General features: G+C 38.8%; 2 protein-coding genes across 5 annotated transcripts in view; one reads left to right on the top strand and one right to left on the bottom strand.

Moving 5' to 3' along the window:
• The window catches only part of PLCG2 (phospholipase C gamma 2), a 69,889-nt gene extending 50,871 nt beyond the window's left edge, over positions 1-19,018 (top strand). For all 3 annotated transcript variants that reach the window (XM_075039945.1, XM_075039946.1, XM_075039947.1), the window contains 10 exons: positions 446-512; positions 768-925; positions 3,584-3,686; positions 4,642-4,851; positions 5,461-5,606; positions 6,624-6,738; positions 8,016-8,183; positions 8,779-8,867; positions 12,314-12,498; positions 13,250-19,018. In XM_075039945.1, coding sequence (XP_074896046.1) covers positions 446-512; positions 768-925; positions 3,584-3,686; positions 4,642-4,851; positions 5,461-5,606; positions 6,624-6,738; positions 8,016-8,183; positions 8,779-8,867; positions 12,314-12,498; positions 13,250-13,292 — 1,284 coding nt within the window. In that variant the 3' untranslated portion in view covers positions 13,293-19,018. The remainder of the gene's footprint in view (positions 1-445; positions 513-767; positions 926-3,583; positions 3,687-4,641; positions 4,852-5,460; positions 5,607-6,623; positions 6,739-8,015; positions 8,184-8,778; positions 8,868-12,313; positions 12,499-13,249) is intronic.
• Positions 19,019-19,447: 429 nt separating this feature from the next.
• On the bottom strand, positions 19,448-23,881 carry SDR42E1 (short chain dehydrogenase/reductase family 42E, member 1). Of its 2 annotated transcripts, XM_075039949.1 has the most exons (3): positions 23,771-23,881; positions 23,221-23,322; positions 19,448-21,861 (listed from the first exon to the last, which is right to left on the bottom strand). In XM_075039949.1, exons 2-3 carry the CDS (start codon positions 23,286-23,288, stop codon positions 20,754-20,756), a joined length of 1,176 nt encoding a protein of 391 aa, XP_074896050.1. In that variant the 5' UTR covers positions 23,289-23,322; positions 23,771-23,881; the 3' UTR covers positions 19,448-20,753. The 2 variants fall into 2 exon arrangements, with proteins under 2 accessions (XP_074896050.1, XP_074896049.1); XM_075039948.1 differs by lacking the exon at positions 23,771-23,881 and having other exon boundaries at positions 19,448-21,856; positions 23,221-23,323.
• Between the last annotated feature and the right edge of the window lie 996 nt (positions 23,882-24,877).

Genomic DNA, 24,877 nt, shown 5'->3' with positions numbered 1-24,877 from the left:
CTGGAGTCTTGAACAAAGATGTCTTCCACAAAACAAAACTCGATAGTAAGCAGATTTGACATTTTTGAGTTTTAAAAATAAAACATTGAATTCTTTTGTTGTTCTGAAGCATTTCCAATGATTTTCCAGGAGTCTTTGGAGGAAAACACATGTATTGGATTTCCCCATCCCCTGACATTGCAGCCTTAAGCAGACTTGAAAAATGAGCACTTGTGTTAGGACAGAAGCTGCACTCCTCATTTTGACTGATCTCACTGTAGAGATCCTCATGTGTTTCTCAAAATGAGAAATTCTTGATATGGAAACAGGCTTTTAAACATTATAGTGGGCATGCTTTCAGTGAAACTGAGGTTAGATTTAATGGTGCGTGTTTATTATTTGTTAATGTCCTGTGCATATTCACTCAAGAGGAGATTTAGAGTCAGATTTCACTTGTGTTTTTCAGATTATTGAGGACAATCCATTAGGCTCTCTATGTCGCGGTATACTGGTGCTCAATACGTACAATGTTGGTATGTATTTTCTGATACTTACATGTGGACTCCTGAGCTTTCTGTGTTGAGTAGACTCTTATGTTTAGCAGGAAAGATTATTTAGAAAAAAACCCAAAAAACAAAACCCAAAGCACTACTTGTATTAATATAGCTAGTACCATTAATATGATGAAACTTTATGATAGTAACTGTTGCAATAAATCAACAATGACAGCTTAGAAGAACTACTGTTGGATTTTAGTGTAAATATCTTGCTACTGTGTTGCCTAACAGTGAAAATGCCACAAGGGAAACACAAAAAGCCTTTTGTCTTCATTCTGGAACCTAAGAATCCAGAAGATCCATGTGTTGAGTTTGCAACTGATAAAGTAGAAGAACTCTTTGAATGGTACCAAAGTATCCGTGAAATCACCTGGAAAACTACAGAAGAGGTATTGATTAAAATCTATCTATTGTTGTTTTTTTATAATGTACTGCTATAAATTTACAGTAGGATTTATCTTTAGCTGCCATACACTGCTAAACCTTGCTAACACATGGTCCTTCACTCTCTTCCATGTTGCTGTTCTTCTGTTCATTTTATTGATGCTATGAATCTTGTTCCCTAAACTCTTTTGGGAATGGTATGTAAATTAGCATTTTATGTAAATTTATGTTAACAGGAGTTTTCCAGTAGAGTACTGTCTATTTTGCACCCTGCACCTCAGTGAAACGTGCTTAGTAGTACAAAGTAAATGCCATTAAAATTTTATATCTGGTTACACTGGTTCAGTCGTAGTGTTAAGCAGAAGAAACTCTGCTATCAGACTATTCTGTTCAGTTGTGAATCCACTAGTAAGTATATGTGAAATTTGAGCTGCCTTTGCCTAAATGCTTCTTAATCCTGTTTACTAACTCTGCTTTCCAGTGAATGCAGTGGCACTGATAGGGAATTGTTTGGCTAATGCTTTATATATTTGTAACTAATAGGCATATTCTGGATTTACCAGATCTTCAGTAGTAGTATTTCTAAATCCTTGCCTAAAGATTAAAAGATTCTGCCTAAGTTTAGCTTCTACATCTCTCTACGAGTACTGCCCCTTAAAGACATTCTTCAGGACTTGCTTCTCCTGTTCTGATGTATTAATTTACCTCCCTTTCATCTTTTGTAGTATTTAAGAAGTCTCTGACATGACCAAAAAGCCCTTACAATGACTATACTTAAGTATACTCTTTCCTTTGTTGCTTTTATTCACTTTTTTATTGTTAAGTGGGTGATATGAGTGATGGAAAACGTGTTTCAGTATCGTGTTGACTCATGCTATTTATCTGTCATCTGGAGTGGTAAACGGTCTGAGGGTCATCATAATCCTATTTATAGCAGGCAAGTTGGTGTCTCAAGCAGAGGACTGCAAATTCAGCAAGGGAAGAAGCAACAGGAGCTGTTGACCTATTGTTGGGCGAGGAGAGATACGGTTCTTATGCCAGGCTTTCATTTAGAAATAAAAATGAGAAAAAGAGAAACATGACCCAGAAGAAGTGTCTCCAAATGGAATGTTTTTTATGGGACATCAATGGCTCTTCAGGAGCTTGGCAGCTTTTTCTCCCTCTGTACAGTTAGAGATGTATTAAACACTCTGTGTTCAAAGATGCTTTAAAACTCATTTCTGTCCATCAGGAGGCTTTTCTCACAGTGTGGCCAGTAGAAGGTTCATATGATAGACTGCTGCATTGGGAGGGTAAAAAGATGAGGAGAGGCCCTTTTTGCCAGTACAGTTAACAGGCTGAATTTTGGGGAAAGAAAAAGCATAGTGAGTGAACACTATGCTACAATATGATACAGGTTTTTTGTGAGTTCATTTTTGGGCTGTGCCCATTTTACACAAAAAGTAAAACTAAGCTTCACGTATCTTGTCATCTCTGTTTAATACTGACACTTGCCATGCTCCTAGGAATGGTTATTCATTGTTAGTTCTCCTGCTTGGTTAACACTAGAGGGTTATGTCTAAAGGTGAGCTCATGGCACGTAGAAGTGGTCCTTTGCTATTTGGAGCTCTGATTACTGTTGAGCAATGTCTGGGAAACGGTGGTGGATCACTAAGTACAATGCGGTTTGTACAGCTTTTTCCCAAGGTTATTTTTGAGTCTAAATGCTGTATTCCTCTGCTTTGCTTAGACTTCACGGTATCATCTCTGGTTCAGTGAAACATTCTGGAAACTAGCTCTGATTTTCATTCCTCTTCAGTTTGTGTTGTTGAGGGAATTCTTTTGGAAGACTTCCTAATTGCTGCTGCTTCATAACCTCTTGTACCAAAGCTAATTGCTGTTCAGTATGGGACTCTTCTAACATGTTTTATCCTGTAATTGCTTCTTATGTCTGAAAAGCCTCCCGCTCAAATGTCTCCGCTCAGGACAAGTCTTGCTGATTTCAGTAGTTCCCAATCTCTGGTTGCAGGGACTGTTGCTCAGCTTCCACAGAGCAGGTGCTTGCAAACATGGAAGTAGATAGTGGGTTTATTACTGATGATGACAACAAGATTGCATGTTATTTTCCATACATAACATTACTGGTTTGGTGGTCAAATAGAAAACTGCAGGAATGATGCTCATAGGGTTTGAATTTAGCTGTGTGGGAATTACTAACAAGACTTAAGTCCTGCTCAGGATTGTAAGTAAGTAGAGAGACACTTCACTACCCTTTGCAATTTTTCTGCATACATTTGCATTTATATGAGGTATAGAGTTGAGAATGTAACTAAAATTGAGTAGAGCCACATTAAAAGAAAAAAAAAAAATTTTGCCAGGATTCTGAGTAGGACTGATCAGGGGAGCACTGAAACAATTGCTTAAAAAAACCCCAAACCAAACAAAAAACCCCCAACAGAACACCCCCCCCCCTGCACCCCCAACTAAAACCCAAAACCACTTGGTTAGCCTGTTCTCTGAATTGGGTCTTAAAGTACATTACATCTGTGCAAGTGTCTAAAGTATCCGATAGGAATCTGGGCAACAAAGAATGCATCAACTTTTTTTCATTAAAATATACCCTGGAGTTACTGTACCATGGTACTCAGTGTATCTGTAATCTAAAACTTTGTTACGTTTTACAGGAGAACAGGAGAAAATACTGGGAAAAGAATCAATTGATTGCTATTGAATTATCTGATCTGGTAATCTACTGCAAGCCAACAAGCAAAACCAAGGACAATTTAGGTATTTCCTTTAATATTACATCTGAATTTTACCCTTTCTACTGTTTTCACAGATGTTAGTTGAAATTTTAGAACTGAAGATAAAATCTGTCTCTACTGGAAAACAAATCTCTGTCTCACCCATGCAGTTTTCAGTGGCACTTCGAAATTGTACACTAGGGAACTTGCTGCTATTCAACTGTCACAAATTTCTAACTTGTTAACCAGAGACACCCTCTTGTAGGTGTCTTTCATGGGGAAGCTCACTAGTTACATGTCAAGTGACTTTTTTTTGAGATGGAAAAACTCTGGCTAAACACTTGTGATTTGTTTGTAAAAACCTTCAAAATGTATTTGTTGTGCATTATATAATTTTACTGTAAGAACCTGTTTGCCATTTATGTAAGCTATTGGAATGGTATATGGTTTCATAATATAAATGAGAACTGGGGTCTGTGTAAGTGCAGGTGTGGAATCTGACACTGAAATATGTACTACTTATTCCAGTTTTTGTCGTTGCTGCTGGACAAGCCAGGAAATGTGGCCTTTTTCTTTAAGTTTCTTTGCAAACGTTTTTAATAAGCTGTCAGTGTGGTTAAGACTTTATAATTATAGTCATTGTTTGAGGCATTGGCTGACCCTGGCTCACCCTTTCTTCTCTCCATTTAAACCCAGGAAAAGATGTCTCATTTAAATATGTGTTATAGTGGTCAGAAGTACATTATTAGCAATGATGAGATGAGAACATGACTATAGACTCTTATCTGCCCTGCTGCTAAGCATGTGGCAAGCAGGCAATTTTAACTTTCAGACTTTATGCTCAACCAATTTGCCATGTCTGCATGAAAATTGTGCCAATTATTGCATTAAAGGACAAAGCAAAACAGAGTAAAACAAAGTGTTAGTAGAAATGCAGTATAAACGTCAACTTCTTTCTTCCTTTAGTAACTGCTCTTTTTCCTCCCTGCGTTGTGTAGAAAATCCTGATTTCAAAGAAATTCGTTCTTTTGTGGAAACCAAGGCAGAGAGCATTGTTAAGCAAAAGCCAGTTGAGTTGTTGAAATACAACTTGAAGGGACTGACACGTGTTTATCCTAAAGGACAGAGGGTCGACTCATCCAACTACGACCCATTTCGCCTCTGGCTTTGTGGCTCCCAGATGGTGGCTCTTAACTTCCAAACTCCAGGTAATATTCTCTTTAAAAAAGAATCTATTCCACCTTCCATTTCACCATAAACGAGTCCCTTTCTGGCTCCTCTACCATTCTAGTCACTGTGGCTGTCCTATATATTTGTACTTCCCTGCAAGAAGGGATGTGCAAGAACTAAAGTTTGGTTTTGAATATGTGAATTGCCTGATAGAGCTGGTCGCCAAAAATCAGTCTCCAAAAGCCCTGTCTCTGAGCCTAACCAGTCCCAAACGCTAAAAGGTTTATTTCACCTTGATCTCTTTTTGATAAGCAAGCAGAGATATTTACACTAAGTTTCAAGTGGATAAACAGTTGTTCAGCCACAGGGAAGGCTGTACTCCACTTTCTGGTAAGGGCCAGCTAGCTTATGACACGTTGATAGGAAACTAATTGTGAATGGAGATGGGTTTATCGGGATTAAAATTGGTGAGAAATGGCCTGTCAGGTTCAGTTACCGAGAGGAACCAAGTCTTCCAACTTACCTTTCCAGCTCTTCTGATAAAGTGGTGACCAGAAAGAATTACAGAGAGGAGCCATTAGTCTGGTACTTGCTTAGCTTTATTCAAATAGGGATCTTCTGTTATGACTGTTTAACTCTCTCCCTAGATAAATACATGCAATTGAACCATGCCTTGTTTTCACTTAATGGACGCACGGGCTATGTTCTGCAGCCAGAAAGCATGCGAAATGAAGAATATGACCCAATGCCAAATGACTCGAAGAGGAAATTGCAGATGATTATGACAGTGAGGGTAAATCTCTTTTGTAAATTATCTTTTTTACAAGTCATAAATATCTATAAAACTAAAAATAAAGCTATTATGTTTCAGAGCAAGATCTGACAGATTGTCAAAATACTGTTTTTAAATGTCAATGTGTTTGAGAATAAAACTAATTCCACTGGCTCCTGAAAAGAAATATATATCTTTATCATGCTAATGAAGCACATGCTATAGGACTGAAAACACAATCCTGGGATAATTTTATGTAATTGCTAATAAAAATTCCAAATGAACTAACTTGCATTACCAGTCTAATGACTTCTCAATAGAAGGGTCCTATTGGAGATTGGTTATGCAAGAGTAACTAGTTCAGGGATTTCCAGTGGGGAAGAAAGATATTTGTAATAAAATACAGAAACTAAGCAGAAAAAATAATAAGCTGTCCCCCCCCCGCCCCCTCATATTTAATACCCTGTGACTTAATCAGAATGTCATTCTCATTTGTCATGGAGAGATGAGTTTATCATTTGAAAATTATGCCATGTTGTCTTCTGGTGCCAAGCAGGAATTCAACTTCTTTCTGTTCTCAGTTGCTATACAGTAAGAAATGTCCTTTAAAAATATGTTTTCTGAGAAAGAAGAAACACGTTAACTGCTTTTCACTACAGTTTAGAGAAGAGGTAAACAGGGGCTGTGAATGTAAAGCAGGAATGTCTTAAAATAGATGTGTAATAAAGACTGAGGAAAGATAACAAAACTTATGTTACAGGCCTGGTCTGGAACTGCGTACTGTGCAAAATGAATGTCAGCTACAGTATCTTACAATGAAAATCATTGGGTTACTCAAACAATGCAAGATATTATTATTGGGGGCACAGATAGTATGGTTAATACATGCAAACATATTCAAGAGAGGGAGTGTATATTTTTGCATGTTCTTCTGGATTTTTTTCCCCCTCCCTCTACTTCTGTAGGCTACCTTCTGTACAGAAATAATGGTGCCAAGTTTCCTTTGGAGGTGGTTATAATTTACGGTTGCTTTTGCAGGTTTTAGGTGCTCGTCATCTCCCTAAACCTGGTAGAAGCATCGCTTGTCCCTTTGTAGAGGTAGAAATTTGTGGGGCTGAATATGATAACAACAAATTCAAGACAACAGTTGTGAGTGAGTATCTGTGGTTTTCTATGTTGTAGGGACATGGTTATACTTCCAGTGTGCTTAAATAAAGTCAGTAGAGGATAACCATGAGTTCATGTTTTCTGTAACTGGCCAGCAACCTATACAGCGAGGAATAAGTTAACTATTGCTCTGAACTGATGAGTCATGCAATATTATTCTCTTGCTTGCCTCAGGGCCAGTTAATTTGAGAAATTTCAGCGTATTCAAATTTAGAAAAAAAAGTGCTGTTGTAGTTTGTAACAACACAAAAAAAAAGTCACAATTCTGTTATGTTTTTGCGTATGTATAAGTTTGTACATTTGCATATTTTAAAAAATTGCTGTCTTGAAAGTGCCTCCAACAGTGCTAGTCAGTTCCCAAAAGTCTGGCCCAAATGGGGAGTTACTACTGTGAGATCCAGACTGTGTTTGTTTAAACTTGGGTTCTACGACTGACATCCCCTTGGAGACAGCTTGGGTATATAGGGCTGTAAAGTAGTATAACTTGCAATGCAATGGAGGTTTGATCAAAGCTCAGTCCTGGTGAGTTCTGGATAAGGGATTTGTGTTTGTGTTTGTGTGCATGTGCATTTGTGTGTACACAAGCTTCATTTAAGTGCATTGAAATGGGATAGTATCTCAGCCACTTAATATTTCACTGTTTAATATTTTTGGATGCAGCAGTGTTCCTCTAGCAGACAAGAGGCTTTGGTTTTAATTATCCAAACCACTGATACCAGTGGAAAATAAACACAGAATTGGGAACAGAATGTGCATTGTGGCTTTTCAGCACTTCAGAGAAGAGGATTATGATTTTAACTTTTTGTGGGAAGTGCCAAGACTTTAGAGAACAAACCTCCTGACTGTGTCACACATACCAAATTATTCGGTGTTCTATAAATGACTATAAGAATTGGGCCTTTGTACATTAGTCTTCTGAGTGCTTTTCATGCTTTTACTCTGATACAGAGCATGAGGCTCATGAATATGAGCAATGAATTAGCTTTTTTTTTTTTTTTTTTTACAAATACACATCCAAGGAGGTTTTATATGTTTAAATACAAATGGCTTTTCTTTATGGATTTCCATCCCTGCCAAGTCTCCTCCTATCTCCTCCCCCAAATAAACAAATGCAAACCTTCTGAAAGAAGGTTACAACAGGAGACAGATGGTAAATAGATTTTTGGGCCTTTGTATCCCAAGAAAATGTCCTGGGATACATACCCATATGTGAATGAGGTGAAATTATTGCTTCATACTGCAAATGTTTCCTTTTCAATACAGATGACAATGGCCTTAATCCAGTTTGGGCACCCTGTCCGGAGCAAGTGAAATTTGAAATTTATGATCCAAATCTAGCGTTTCTGCGCTTTGTTGTTTATGAGGAGGATATGTTCAGTGATCCCAATTTCTTAGCACACGCCACTTTTCCCATCAAAGGAATCAAATCAGGTAAGACCAATGAGTATAATAAGGGGCTAAGTCAGAAAGATGCTGTTCAGCATTGTTGTATTTGCTCTCAGTAGCAGCTACAGTGTGCCAAAGGACAAGTGCTCTTTTGATAGGAGTTCCTTTAATCCATTGTTTATTATGATACTGGATGTGTAGCGTATAGAGATTAAAAGAGATTGAGGAAAGCATTATGTAGAATAATTTGCACTCTCTTTACCACATACTCCACATACCACATCTCAGCAACAGGGTTATGTGCTCTGAGTAAAATCTGGGAAGATTCTTCTTCTGGTTTGATGTCAGTGCATTTGTTTTGCTAATTACCTTAGATGTGGATGCGTGTAGAGTAAGTTTTCTGCTTTCCTCTGCTTCTGGCTTTAGTTTTCAAGAGCATGAGAAATCATGTGTTTCTCAATTTTACCATTCTTGCCTTTTGCTTCCCTGTAATTGTCATAGCAAAGCCTGTTCTCAGCAGCAGAACATTTGAGCAATGAAGAATCTGTTAGCCTGCAGGACTGTAGGCACCATTTTTGTGATAGCAGATAACCCTTTGCCCTGACTCTAATTGTCCTTTGTATATGTTCCCCCACCCCAGGTTTTAGATCAGTTCCTCTCAAGAACGGCTATAGTGAAGATATAGAGCTGGCTTCACTTCTAGTTCACTGTGAAATGCAACAAGTTCTGGTGAGAACCACTGGGGTTTTTTTGTGCACTTCGTATATGTTATCAGTTCTTTATGGAAACCAGGAAATGAGGGTTTAGTTTTCTGTTCTGCGTCTGATGTGCTATTTTCAGGCATTTCTTCTGCAGGTTCTGGGGAAGACCAAATTGAGTTACCTCCCTCTGGGTGGACAGATTACATAGTTGTTAAAAGAAATAATGCACTAACAAAGCCTCATTACCTCCACTAGTTTTTGCTGTAACAGCATGGTCATTGTCTTCCCCTGTTAACTGACTGATGCCACAAAGCTAGCTAAATTCAGCTTTGACTTCATAGAATAATCTTTTTTTTAAAGGTCCTACAAAAAAGGAAATCACTTTATGAAGAGAAGATAGTAATTTCTCCCAGTATTTCATTAAAATAAACAACCCATCATATGGAAGACATATTCTGGTTCCTATAGAAGTGCTGATCTGTTTCTTTTAAGCCTCTAAAACACCTGATTGAAGTACCAGTATTTTTAAACATACAGGGGAAAAAATAATGATGCATCCTTGCTCATGAAGCCAGGCATTAAAGCGGCTGATCTGTGAACAGCATTTGTTGGTGTTCCAAAGGTGCTGCTGTATATGTTGATTTGAAGCAGGATTATTCGCAGACTCTATCACAATAATATTTCATATAATTTAAATACACTGGTGTAGAGGCCATGTGATGAAAGTTTAAAGATGCTTCTGGGAAGTGAGTATTTCAGGGTGCTTTCCAGTACCCTTCAGTTTCAGGGAAAAAAAAAGGTCCAACTTCTTACTTGTAGTCTTTTACAACCATTCAGGCTTACACTGCAGTTCACACCAGCATATTTTATTTTTACTGATTAAAACACCAACTTCTGCTAACTGTAAATCATTACGTCTCTGGAGGGATTTGCGCCTGGAGTTGCATACACTGAAATGGAAATTACTGAATTCTGCCACGTTCGTCTTCACAAAGGAGTGGCAACTGTTTTCCAAACATCCTTTGTCAAGGTTTTTACAAAGCCACCTTATAACACATGTTGTAAAATGACGGTGTGTAACAACCGTGTTTGGCAGCCTTGGTAGGTTCCTTCTGTTGGCTAGCAGAGTCACGAGAGCAGGAGAGGGCTAGAAGCTGAGACCAAGTGTGTGTGTGTGTGTCTGTGTCTGTGTGTGTAAACAAGAGAGACCTATGTCCTTTGAAGATAACGTTTAAAATGTTCATATTTCATGGGCACAAGTCTGATAGAGGAGGCCTGATAAACTGCTATTTTTTTGGCTTGCTGCCTTTGAGAAAACTGGCAGCAGCTCACCACTGCCTAATACGTTGAGCATGGACATCACTTGTAGATATATTGCGAATTCCTCCTGCTGTGGTTTCTCCTCAGATATTCAGTTCATTATTTGCCTGAGGCAGGAGTAGTTCTTTAAGTGTTGTTCATAGCAGCAGTATGTCTCCCAATCTGTCAGCACCGAGTCCTTTGACAGTAGCACATTTCACACTTTTGAAGCCCCTTCTGCTTGTTAAGCCAAATGAAGATGCAGCATAGCTCTGTATTTTTACAATGTCTGATGTTTCTGGGTGGTAATGCAGTGGCAGGAGAACTTTCAAAAATTTTCCCTTTTGTTTGGCAGTCTGCAACAAACCAAGACTTGCCATAGTTAATCAGCTTCTAGAAGTTTTGCCAGATCATTCAAGAAGCATCAGAAAAGATCAAGGCTGTCTCCATCTGTTCTTCTGCCCTTTTTTTCTTTAAACGATGACCCTCTATAAAATGATATAACTTAGTAACAGGCCTGTTTATATACAGAGCCCATCTGCATACTCTTGGAGATGAAATACAAAATTATAAAGGGGAATTACAGATGGCTGTGGAATTTCTCAGGAATAGAGAGGCAAGAATGTTGTAGATGTAAGCATGCACATTTGTGAATTATTATGTGAGGCCTTATGCAGTTTCTGTTGAAGTTAACCTGTTTTCTTGATACTGTAGAAATTGTACTATTCTGAAGTGGTTGTTAAATTTAGAAGTACGTCTTATTTGCTTGAAAATTGATATATTTACTTCAGAAAATGTGTGTATCTCTTCAGCATTTTCTGATTACAATCAGCCTCAATGGTATATATGTTTTTTAACATAAAGATTGAAGTGGACATTCTTAAACGGGGCTTGAAAGTCTAGTTTTGTGGATACATTTATTTACAAGAACAAATAGTAGTACATGGCATCTTGATGATTGCACCTGCAAATTGGTAATTGGCAATCTGCTTTTCCCTTTGCGATTTGAGAATAGAAAGTTTCCTTCCCCTTTAAAAAAAAAATAAAATTAAAAAATTACTTTAAAAATCTTCATCAGTAGCATAGCACTGAGACTGTTTCAGTTGCTTCAACCCATACCTGGGTAGGAATGTGTTTCAGGAGGAAAAAGAAGGTTTAGGAAAGGATCTTGTTGCGCTAACTGAAACCCCTTGAGTATGTTGCTAACCTATCAATTTTCCTAGATCCAGACTGAGTGCAGAAATAGGCATTCTTATTAGTATGCCGCCTCTGAAAATGTTTGGATTTATTACATTTATTGATTGCATGTCATTTCTTGTAGGATGAGTATCTTGGTTTGCTGCTGATGTGAAAATTAAGACTTCAGTCCTGCCAGTACTATTCCGCACTAGTAACTCTATAAAGGAGACAGCTTTTGCATCCAAAGTTTTGAAGTACTAAAATAATTTGAAGTCATAAAGGGAGGCATGGTGATTATTTTATGCTTGTGGAATATACTGTGACTTTCTACTGTGGCCCGCATACAACAACAGAAACTCAGACTGCTGCAAATTATTCTTCAAATAGTCAGTTCCTCTGCAAGTATTGAATTGCCATAGCTACATAGAAACACAGGATCTGTCCTTCTTTCTTGATCATCTGAGTACTTGCTGCTGTTAGGGTCCTATTTACTAGGCAATATTTCAAACTTGAGTCTAGATTTCAATAGAAAAGCACCAAGATTGTTAGTATGTTGCATAATACACAAATATGATGGAAGAGTGAAAAATTGAACTTTTAAAAAAGTATTTTAAAAACTGTTATAATCTGATAACCCATCATGATACACCATTTGCTTTCCTTTCTTCGACAGACGGACATGCTTTATTAGGGAAAAATACTTCAGTAGAAGTGTTTAGATATACACATTTCATGACTTGTGCTGGAATGTCCCCTGATGCCCCCATTAGGGGGTATGACTGGTCATACTGTGGGTCTGAGGGGGTTTTTAAGTGCTTTCTTAGTTTGTTTGTTTCTGTAAACATTCCAGAAACATCTTATAAAACTAATTGTATAAAATATTCTATAAAGCTAATGGAATATGTTTAGGAAAACAATCCCCTAAACTATGTTGATTCTGTGTCATTTTGGGTATGTGTCTTACAAATTATGTTGATTTCCAATATTCTTTTGAAGGAAAGTGAAGAAGAGCTTTATTCCTCATGTCGGCAACTTCGGAAGCGCCAGGAGGAGCTTAATAACCAGCTGTTTCTTTATGACACGCATATGAATTTAAGGAATCCTAACAGAGATGCTATATTAAAAGAATTCAATGTGAATGAACACAAACTACAGATATATCAAGAGACATGCAACCGCAGGTGGGTTGATAATCATTCTCCTTTCCCAAGCAGCTTTACCTAGACAGGATTTATGGTAAGGAAATCTCAGATTTATCAAGATGAGCATCTAAAGAGTGGCGAGTGTAGAATGAGCGTATCTGAAGCAAGGAAGGGCTGCAGCGAAGCAAGGTTGGGCTGCAGGCCGCTAGAGGTCAGCAGATGCTGTGAAATGTCTGCTCAGTGAAATCTCAGTTTCAGTGATCACAGTGAAACATGTAAATAAATAAACCACCTCACTCCTTCTACACTATCAAAGTTATGTCCCTGGAAATGTTGTTAGCATATTAGATATGTGGGAACAGAAGACGCTTCCAGATACACAAACCACAAAAAGACAAAACCAGTATTGAGTTGTAACAGCATAGAATTGTCAATTAAGTGTCAGTACGTTACCCAAAGCTTAGGGGAAGGATCCTTCTCCTTTGCTGCCACCTTTGGGCTGGGTGTGAGGGAGACAGACATAGAGGCTTCATGTACCAGGAGGAAATCTTGAATAGACCTCAGGATGGGATGGGAGGAAGACTTTCTTTAAATACTTTTACCCTTTTTTACGTGTGCTGAACAGCTGCATGAATCACTGGTTTAATCCCATTTATTGGGGAAAAAAATTGCAATGCTTGTTGCTGATACATTACTGGCTGTTCATATCTAAGTAAATTGGACTTGGTAGACTGTTTTCCTCTGAGAAATTCTTAGTAGACTTGACTTTTTCTTTTTCTTTTCCCTTAAGATTAAAGGAGAAGAAAGTCAGTAACAGCAAATTCTACTCTTAAAGCAATCATTCTTTGATGCGTGCTTTACGGTGCAATTCAGGAAGAGATATTAATTTATCTTGGCCATCCTACTCAATGACGGTCTCATCAGACTGAATGACTGGAAGAAGAGGAGGAGGAGGAAAGATGGGTTTCCTTAATTTCTTGTTATAAGAAAAACTGGTTTAATTTATATTCTGTACAAAGCATACCCTCTGTGCAGGCCAGACCTTCTGTGTATCCAGGATTTTTAAAATTTGAGGGCATGTAGTTGGATAGACCTCACTTCTCATTATCAATACCTGAAGTACAAGTATAAATCATCTACTATATTTATGTTTGCAGGCTATAGATAAGACATTCACAACAATTTGCATGCATGGAATCACACCACTTTAACAACCTGGCTCCTTGAGATTAACTGGTAGTGAGTTTTTAATTTATTAAATGCTGTAAAAGCACTCCTACACCAGCATTGTCACGTCATGTATGTTACAGTGCCCAAGGCAGCAGATTGTACTTCTGATACTGTATAAAATATTTTGGGCAGCTGATAGCTCATACTGTATTGTCTCTTGTTAAAAGTTTTCTGTTACATTTTTGACAACTAGATACTATGTTAATTTTGTTTAAACCAAATATCCTCTGTGACTGTAGTTGTGTTTTTCCTGTTGAACTCTTTGTAAAGGTATAAGAAAGGAACGATGTGTGAACCTGTATTCATAGCCCCTGTGAACCTGTGTTCACAACCTCAAGGCACTGGAAGGAGAAGTTTTAAGATATGCAGTAGGAAATATCTGTTTGTTTGTGGAAAGGAAGCATATTTCAAATTCTGAAAAGCATTTACTTTGGTATAGTATTATTTTTCAAATCCTTTCAGCTGCTAATGTGCGTAGAAATGAATTTTTTTAATGAACTGTCCGTTTTTTAATCTTGCAGTCCTACTTAGATGATAGCATCAAATGATAGTGTTCTGTAAATGTAGGCCGTTTTCCCAAAATGTATCTAATCCAAGAATGATAGTATGCACAAATATAGAGGTACATCGTTCTAATGGCTTTAATCAAATGAAGAACATGGAGCTACAGATGAGAAAACTTGTTAGATTAGCAAGTGTGTTTTCCTGCCAGAGCACAATCAAAGTCCTTCGATGGCATATTTAACACTGGTTGTCATAATTTGTGTATGTGTTGGTTCTTTGTGCTAGCACTGTGTTATTACTATGAAATTCCTAGTTCCTTTATCTCTACATGGGTGGAGTTTTGCCATCTGTAAGCTTGACTTTAACTTTCAAATGTGTGCAGAGGAGTTAAGTTTTTCTGTCTAAGTGACTGCCTGAGGCATAAAATGCTGCATACATAGTGCTTTATTTCTGATCACAGAAAACTTGCGTGGATTTGGGATTCATGGCCTGATGAAGCTGCCTCAGCAATTCTCAGTTTCTCTTGCTCCCCATGCTATGACTTCTGTTGTTTCAAGAGGCACTTAATTGATGCCATTGTGCATTTGCAAGATGACGGTTTGAGGAACCCCCTTGAGGTTTTAGTTATTCTGTAAAGACAGTCTTGTCTCGAAGATGAAAGTGCTATGATAGTGTGTCCCACAATGGGGTGGCTTCTGTAAATTTTTTTTAATTATAAAGAAATTAATTACTAATCACCCAACTGAAAAAGAGAAGAGAGCAAAGTTAAAGGCAATTCTCTGCTTTTCTTCCTCCTGCCTGAAATCTCTTCAGTACCCAGTTGTGATTGACCTGTTCATGGATTAGATGGGTGCAAACCCACCTCAAACAAAGAAAAAAACCACAGCAACTGTGGATTTGGGAGGTGGAGCTGTAACCTAGACTGTTGTATAAAGCTGGGCTTATCTGCAGTATCCAGGTGTAATGGGATGATCCAGTTGCTGCTCCTAGAGGCGGGGGAGCTTTGGCGTGCATGCATTTTGTAGCATGTTCCAGGACATGCTTAGTTTGTCATACGATCAGTCCCTGTGCTATATATTTAATTCACCAGCCTCCATGATGCCTTTTAATGTTGTGAGAACACTGTATTGTGAGTGTTGATGAGACAAGGTGGCCCAAAGTCTTGTCTGGAAGGTCCCGAAGTTGTTGCTACAGGTGGGACAGGATTCATAGACAGCTGAGTAGCAGCTAGGTTTGGACTGATCACAAAAAATAGGAGGCTACAAGATGCTAGGGCTTAGGGAGATCAAACCCTGAGGCTGTTGCTGTGGTGGTCTTTTTGTTTCATTTTGTGAGGATTTTTTTTTTTTTTTTTAAGGTCAGTTCCAGAGCAGACATAACCAAATTGTCCATTTGTCCTGGCTTCTTTCGTTGTTATGTATATTCCTGACACGGGACAGCCATTGTGTGATGAACACAGGAGTTCCTTGTGCTGCTGCTGTGCAAATATTTAAGAATTGGCACATTTTATAGTCCTTGGAAAAGTCCTATGCACATTCTGCACACATATGTGATGTCAAAAGTTATGAGGCACTCCCTCAGTATTTATGAAAATGCATTTCATTTTACAGTAAGACTTTTCCCCAGAGTATAATGTTACACTGTATTCAGAAGGAAAATACTGCATTGACTGTTTTGTTGACTTGCAAGTGACGGGCAAGGCTATGTACAAACTCCTCTTTTGTTTCTTGCATTCTGTGTTTTAACTCCAAAACCTCACCTCTCAGTTCTTGGTCAGGGCAGACTCTGTAGCAACTTTTTTACAGTTGCAACTGTCTTAGTATGAAAGTAGGTTTGTATGTGTGTGCTAATTTTATAATCTAGGAGGAAAAACATTTATAAATTTTTTTTGAAGTTAACAATATCTGTTAAATTGTTATATTCTTATAGAAACTGTTTTAAATCCTTAAAATAACTTATTTTTAATAAATAATTTGTGATATCTCAGCAGCGATGTGAATGATGCCAGATGCTTCTTTGTTTAAGCATTGCTCATTGAATTTCATGAATTTTGCCAGTCATTTGAGGCAGTATGAGTGAGTTCTTATTGAAAAGTGGTCTGCTGGTGTGTCGTGGTGTGTTCTGCTAGAGGTTGGAGGAAGGGCATTTCTGTGTTTTTAAGATGAACTGACTTATTGATTGTTTCCATAGACATGGTTATCGTTGCACTTCATCTGGCTGCAAACAAGCGGGGCAGAAGGAAAAGGTCAAAGATCATGTTTAACTTGGAACTCCTAACCGACCTTTTTCAGTGATAGGTAGATATAAACTTCAGCCCTAGTGAGCATCAGATTTGGATCCACTCAAACAATAAAATCTGAACAAGGCAAAGATGAGTTTGTATTAATTTGGAAGCACAGTAATCTTGATGTTCACCATAAAATTGTATCAGCTTTATTTCTGCCCATAAGGTTGCCTTAATTGCATGGGCAGTAGTGCTGCTGAGTGAGTGCACGCTGTCTTTTATGTTGTGATTTTTTTCATTTTTGGGTGTCTTGGAAACAAAACTTTTCTCAGTCTTTTGATAAAAATTATATATATATATTGAGCAGGAATCAATATGAGGTATCTGTAGCCTAGGTCTTCTAGGAGGTCATTAGATGAGCCACATGGTCTTTATCACCTTTTAATTTGTGAATATTGGTATGCACGAGTTCTGAAGTCCAAAAAATTGCTTCATTCAGGTGTTTTGTTACCTATATTCTCACTTTTTTCCACCCCAATGCATCTATAAGTTTCCCTGTTGCAAATGTATTTTTTAGTTTTGCAGTTCTCAAACTAACCTTCTAGATGATGAGATGGCGTTAGCTATGTACCAAAGATTATCTTTGAATTCTCCAAGCTAGTTGTAAAAATCTGAATGCGGCATGGGAGCTGAAGCACAGTTGTTGAATTCTGCTATAGTCTTGTGTCAGCATTTCCAAGTGCAGTCCAACTAGTTGACATTGTTCCAGCATGAAATTCCATTTATATCATTAGAAATAGAAGTTACATATAATGAAAATTAACCTTCAGAATCAGTTGGGAGCCAAATTTATCTTCTCATCCATAACAGCATTTATAAACACGCCCAGCTACTAGTTTTAAAAGAATCTAAAGTGCAGTTTCATTCATTGCTACTCTATGTTCTTAGGTGTTACTCCATGAAAATAGGGCATGGTGAGCTTGACTAAAATACAGCAGAAGTAGTTCTCTTAACACTTGTGTACTCCTGAATTGCAATTTAATCCCCAGATCTTTTACAATATGTGTAAATTATTAGTGTTCAGGACACTTTTCTGTGAAGATCACATCACTAATTATTAAATATGCCACTATATTGTTGAACATATGTGCAACTTAGTAACAAATAGTAATGAAAGAAAATTTTGGTTGGGTCACCTAGGAGACTGGTCTACTTTAAGAATGATTGGTATTTAAACTTCTAAAATTAATATATTTATATATGTATTAGAAGTATAAGTTGTTCAGGTATGTCTGGCAAAATTTTACCTTGACGTGCTATGTATGCGAGGTTAGCAGCTGACCAAAGATTTGTAAACTATTCATTTAAAACATCAGCATCATTCTTTATAGTGAGGCACCTATCAGTTGTGAAATCATTTTGAGGACTAGGAAAAATTGAAGCTGTGCTGTATCTTCAGTTCTGCTTTTTCAGTTTTTAGATGCATTTCGGGTAATTCACTTTCAGGAAAACAGGTAATAGATTAAAATTTGGAAACAGACACACCACTTGAATTAATTACCTTAATTTACTTAGCTATTCATGCAAGAGCAGTAATAACAAATAAAAACCAGGAAGAAGGACAGAGAATTCTCATTGTAAAATACTTAAAATAGAGAAGCTGTGACTAGCTTTATACATATGTAATTTTCAAGAAATTCTGAAGTAGCTCCTTAAGCCACAGATTTCCTGTTTTCATTGTGGAAAGAGGAAAAGTAGCTTTCACCTCTTCTGTAGTCAGGACTTTGCTTCTTTTCCTAGATGGAGCTGAATGACAGGGAATTAATGAATATACTGACACACTGTTGATGTGGTCTGAGGTAGCCATTGCCAAGCCACTGCCTGTTTCTCCTAACAAGTACCTGATTTAGTACCCTGTGCTCAAGCAGAAGTCATGGGCCCTTAGGACAAAATAATGCCTCCTCTTCTGTTATCAGTGACAAGTTCTGTCCTTGACTCCAGACAATTGAAAAGGTTCACATGCTGAGCCCAGCTTCTGCAGGAGTTTTGGTATTTGTGGTTTTTTTTGGTCTTCTCAGGAGCTTCCTTTTCTGTTGTAGATAAAAAGCTACCCAGGGCTTTAACCTCAGCCAGTATCAACAGCGTGGGCTTAGGCTTCATGAGTTTAGGACACTTTCATAGATTTTTCCACCAACCCCACCATTGAGATAATTATGAATGGCAGTAGCTGAGTTTTGCTAATAAAAAGATCACAAATAGCAGAAGAAATTCCTCTGGGGCACAGGAGTTATGTTCCATATCTTAAAAAGATCTTTTTACAAGACTTAGCATGAAATACTGATGCTATGGTTCTGTGCAACAGGCTTGTGCAATTTCTTGTACATTTGGTTTTGTCTATAGCTTGTGCTGTCATTAAAATTTCTTAATCTATTTCTGATAATATTGTGTCAAAACCAGAGAACTTAAAGGGGAAAATAACCAAGTGGTTTTCACTTGAAAAAACAGGGCCTGTTGGAAAGAGAACAGCGGTCCAATGCTTTCATGAGGTAACAACTGTCTTTTTTCTGTTTTATTAAAAAGGTTTCTTCTTTGTGCAGACTATGATGATGTATATTAATGACTTCTGGAAAGTGGCCCTTCTGCCATCAGCACTCTGTTGGAGGCACATAAGCTCTTTATAAAGGAGTGCAACACTCCTGCTACACAAACACTGCTGCCCCAGGCCCCCTCAATTTATTTGCTATTGGGGGGGGGGGGGGGGGGGGGGGAAGTTCTCTCTTGAGCTGTCCTTAAGCTAAGTATTAAATTTAGTTTCTTTCATGGTGTACACACTGGCAGGGGAATGAAGGAGGAGGAAAGTCAGATTTCAAGCAAAGCAAAACATGTAGTTATCAATAGTGATTTTTATTTTTTTTTTAAAGGTAAACTTCTCAGGAAAAGAACTCAGCATTCAAAAAATAATGTTGACTTCAGTCATCATTAACTACAAAAACCTCCATCTTCTAGACACAGGTGGCAGTAGACTTTTAGCTTGGTTTCTCTAGGCATTTTTGTTTTCTGAGACTCCTTTAACAATGCAGTAGAACTACTTTCTTTTCCTCTTCCCCATTTGAATCACAGTGGAGTTTAACAGAACTGAAGTAACTGTAACTTGCACAAAATTAAAGATCAGTGTAGTTTCAGCTATTAAAATGGAAAGACTAAACTTTAAAGAGAAGTGTGAGCTTCTTGAAGGACTGTCCTTTTATCAAGAGTACCGAAACTGTAATGCTGATGGGTTAAGGAAAAACAACTTTGTGATTTAACATTTTGATGTGAAGTTTCTCAGTATCTCTTCCTACATTAAACTGACAGAGATGAGGGAGTTGCTAGAGACAGTAGTGACCTGTACTTAACAAGGTCTTATTTTCTATTCTTAAAACTCCACAAAATTATGAGTTTCATTGTATCAAGCATTTATCATCCTACTACAAAGGTGCAGTTCTATTCAAATGTTGTCAGGTGTTAAAGAAATATTATTAAAGGCTAACAGTGTTTTATAAACAGTGGAACATGAATGTAATCACTTACCAAATGTCTTTGATGGATTATTTGTTTAACCATTCAATAATGCTGGGAAAAAAGCATAGGTCTTATTTATGAATGCACTTTAGCTAGCTCATTCATTTTAAACAGGCATATTTTACTGTTAGAAAAATCTACAAATCTGTGCTGCTTCAAGCACTTTGCTATAACTCAGATTAACCATTGTGCATTTTCCAGAAATGTCATCAGATATCACAGAGTTAACTCAGAAAAGCATACCAGAATGTATTCATCAAAAAAAAAAAAAGCTCATTTATTTATTGTCTAGCAGTTTATCAGTTAATCTTGGTTAGGCATATATACATCCAAGCTGGAAAGCAGAATTTGGTTTTGGAATGTGATCAAAGAGTAAGTTTACTGTCCTCTGGATTGCGTAGCACAAACTTTTTAGGAATAAAGGGCAGGGATCAAGAGTATAATCCCATCAGGGAAGAAGGGTCAGTCTAAGGACATTTGTTCCGTTCACTGTAGTGTGCTGTTGTACCTGAAAATAAAATGCTGTTTGCAGTAATACTGAACTTCATCTTGTTAGTGATCTGATCAATTTTACTCTGAAGAGGAACTATGTATAAAAATTACACCTTTTTACTCAGCAGTTCCGTTCCTTGAGGATAAAACTGTTATTTACCCGAATGACACAAATGTGTATTTTCTTGGGTTTTTAAATTTTTTTTTATTACCTGTCAAAACCAAGGGTACTCACTCAGAGAACATAACTAAATTCTGTCCTCCGTACTCAGCATTTCATCCTTCAGAGTGAAAATGTAACTGCAGATGGAAACCATGAGACCATCACAGCAATCAGCAGCAAAAGCAGTCCTCCATCCCTAACACGATGCATAATGGTATACTTTCTTGGCTTTAGTCCATGTCCCTGAGATCTAAACCACTCAACCACTTCATTCAGGCTATACTGCTGAGGCTCGTACCCCAGCTCTCTTCTGGCCTTCGCCATACTGAAATAATGCGTGACACCAGTTTTGTAAACCTCTGTGCGAGTGAGGAGAGGCTGAAAATTATAAACGTGACCTACAAGAAAATGAACTAGTTCAGTAAGGAATGCAAAAAAATAGACAAGGGAGAGAGGAAGACGACAGGTTGGGAACTTGTAACCCAAACCTTCCACTAACGGTCGGAAAAACTCAAAGTTATTTACAGGCTTGCCATCTGAAATAAAATAGGCTTGGCCTGCAGCTATGTGCTTTTTGTTGGCTTTGAGGGCCTGAGAGGCAAGGATATGAGCCTGAACTAGATTGTCTACATGTACAAATTCTACTAAACTAAGAGGATCTCCATATACAAATTTAAACAGTCCCCTTTCAATGTAACTAACTATTCTTGGAAGATGTCTTTGTTCTCCAGGCCCATAGATGCCTGCTGGTCGGAGAGCACAGGTCCTTAATACACCTTTCCCATTTCCAAGTTCAGCACCATTGGCCTCTAGCACCTTCATTTCAGCCAAAGACTTGGTCCGGGAGTAGTGATCTGGATGAAGGTGAAGAGGTAGATAAGGCAGAGATTCATCCCCATTTTCTATTATCTGGCCTCCAAATATTACATTATATGTACTTGTATAAACCAGACTTGACACTCCTGTGCTCTTGCAGGCTTGGATGACATTTTCTGTTCCTTTCACATTAACATCTTCTATAAGCTTTCGGTTCAGCTGCTCCCGCCCAGACATTCCATAGGAAGCGATATGGAAAACGCAGATCACATCTCTAAGAGCCTCTTCCACTTCAGACAGGCAACAGACATCCCCTTGCATGAATTTTATTCCCTCAGGCATGGTTTGAAGTGGCTTCATGACATCAAAGAGAATCACGTCAACTCCCTTTTGGTATATGGCACAACCTAAACTAAAACATGATGGAAACCGTATGTTAGTATATATAGTATAGTGATGCATGAAACATTTCACCTGGAGGTAAGAGAAGACTATTAACTATTTTAATACTGATTTTTTTTTCTTTTTTTTTTTTTTTCTGATGGGAGTCTTTTAAATATTCAGCCATCTACTATGGGGAAGATTCAACTGTGATGCTTTAGGTACTGAACTAATTTCTTAGGCTCCATCAATACTTGGAGGAAAAAAAAGGGAAAAAAGAGGCAGAACTGCTGTAGAGGACAATTCAGAACAGAAATAACTGGAGTGCTTTCAACAGCCTTTTGGAAGAAACCAGCTATTTCCCTGCTTCTGTCCCCTACAGATCAGCAATAGCAAACCTCTCACATGTAAACCTGTAGCCAAGTATTTTTTTTTAAAAAAACAACAAAACTTTTTTTTTTTTTCTATTGCTTTTGTGCCATCCCAATTCTATCAGGACCATAGGTTGGTCTTTGCCATTGTGTCTGAAATTTATGAAGAGGAATGAGTGAGATGCTTGTAAACTGAATACTTTGCCACATGCATACATTATACACAGATATAAACACAGGTATTGACACTAAGTATAAATCTGGTATTCCTCTCCCCCTTTCCTATAACTGTTATATTTCTGTAGTACTTAAAGGGGGAGCCAGTGGAAGAAAAAAACCAAGCAGAAGTCAGATAGGTATCTTTTGAGATTTTTTTTTTTTCCCCACTTGAAATTTACTTTTTGGTCATGACTGTAATCTCTCTCACCTATGTAAGCAATTATAACTCTGAAGGTACTCTAGAGGATAGTCCAGGGCTGAAAATAGGATTTTTTTTTTTCTTTACATGGTTTAGCTTGTAGAGCCATCTACGGTAAGAGGAAATGGATTTCACTGAAATATGTACCTTATTAACAACTGTAATCCTAAAACATCAATGTCCATAAAAATAAATACACTTTCGAGAGTAGAGAGCAGCTGGAGTATTTAATCTATATAGCTAAGCATGTGTGTAACTATTTGCAGGCCATGGCCTACTGTCAAAAGAAAGATCTGCATACAAGCGTAGGCTTGCTCTTGAGAGTAGGCTGAAAGATGATTATCCAAATCCCCATTACAAAGGTGACCTGACAAGTCAGTAGATGCTTGACATTTGGAAACAGTGTCATATTTGCTTAAAACATTTAGAAACAGAATAACATGTTTGTTCAAAACTGAGACCCAAGATGAATCAGAAGATGGGGTGAACTTGATCTGGCATCTCACGCCCAGTTTTCTCTTTTACAGATGGATTTTGTTGCCTCACCAACCACAATCTATTACCTTTATTCTCGTATGTAATAACTATTTAATGCACTAACCGGAAGCCAAAGTAACCACCTCCTCCAGTAATGAGGACTGTTTCCTTGGCAGTATTTTCTGGTTCCATCCTCTTTCCTCTGGCACTATTTAAGGAAATTGACCTATAAAACACATTGTAAAAACGCACATTAAAAGCAATCTGAGTTTTAGTATTACTACACATTCAGTTATTCACAGATCTATTTCATGTTTTAATTGAAGCTCTTCATTTCACCATCTGCTAGGCGAGGCAGAACCGCATTCTGCCCTGGTATTCCTCAAAAAAGAGGTTACAGTCAGAGAAAAGATGACTGCCATTGAAAAAGCAAATCTACAGCTGTCGCTATGAAAAGCTAGGGCTCTTCCACGTCCCTCTCCGGGCCTTGTTCTGCGGCTATTCCGTGCAAGACCGACTGCGGGCGGGACCGGGCCCCCTCAGCACGGCCGCCCCACACGGGGCACGGCCCAGGGCGGCCGGGGTCCTCTCAGAAATGACCTGCAGGGAGCTGGGGCCGCGCCGAGGAACCCCCGCGGGCGGGAAGGGGGCTCGGGGGAGCTGCCCGCCCGTACCTGCTCTGCCCGCCGCCGCCGCCTTGTCGGAGCGCCGCGCCGCCGCTGTGACGGCGCCGCTGGGCTTCACGGGAAATGGAGTTCCGCGGGGGCGGTGGGCCGTGCGGGGCGACAAGATGGCGGCGGGGCGGTTTGGGCGGGAAGCGCGGTTTGGGCGGGAAGCGCCGTCTGGCGACAAGTCGCTCGGTAGATGTTGAATTTTATCCGGGGAAAGCCGGTTAGGTGGAGTTCGCCGTGTTGTGTCAGTCTGTGTGCCCGGGAGACGTTGCTTTTCCCCTTCCCTTCCCCAGCCACACTCGACCAGAGCTTGGCTGGCGGTGAGGCGCTTTAAAATGGTGAATCTCCTGTTGCCTTTGAAATCGGAGCCCTTTCCAGCTGCGTTACATCCCGATGTTTGTTCTTTTCCCTCAGTGATTGCCTGCAAGCATCGGCCCGGTGGCGTGAGGCTCTGCAGAGGTCTGGGACGTTAGAGAGAGCGTCCTCGTGGCTTAAGAGCCCTTTAGTCTCGGGTTTTTTGGGTGGGCAGGGGAGAATCTGGCCTCGCTGTGGGACACGCTGGTGTGAAGATATGGCAGCTGCCTTTGAATAACCCGCCACGTCTGGGAGAGCTGTGCCCTCGCAGCGTCTCGGGGCCATGAATGTGGCTGTCCCGCATCGTGGTACGTCCATCGTTAGCCTGTACCACGTAACACGCTAACAGAAGTCTGCTGCGCCTCGTGCAGAGGCTGAAATGTTTTTTTGGCAGTGGGAAAACAATGCGCAGTGCTGACTGACTGCAGCAGAATTGCTCCCGTGTTAAGCATCAGCAAGCCACTGTAAGCCGCCTGCAAGAGAGAGCCATAACAGGAAGCAACGAAGAATTACACTAACAAAGTCTTTTTTGTGGTAATTTTTCCCTTTTCTTTTGCAGAAGTGTGAGTCACTTGGGGAATGTTAGAAAGAACTCAAAATGCGGATTCAGTGTCAAAACTACTTAAAGCACGCAAGTTTCTGTTGTGCAAAACCTTGACAGAAGTAGACTCAGTATGCTGTGTTTTTATTTTGATTGATGGCTGGCAAGAATTAAAACTAAGCAGATTCTAAAAAGAATTGTGTAAGGATTAAAGA

Source organism: Buteo buteo, chromosome 11 (assembly GCF_964188355.1).
Source record: "Buteo buteo chromosome 11, bButBut1.hap1.1, whole genome shotgun sequence".
In the NCBI taxonomy this organism is placed as follows: Eukaryota; Metazoa; Chordata; class Aves; order Accipitriformes; family Accipitridae; genus Buteo; species Buteo buteo.
The sequence above is the reverse complement of the archived record's forward strand: the minus strand, read 5'-3'. Positions and strand labels throughout refer to the sequence as shown.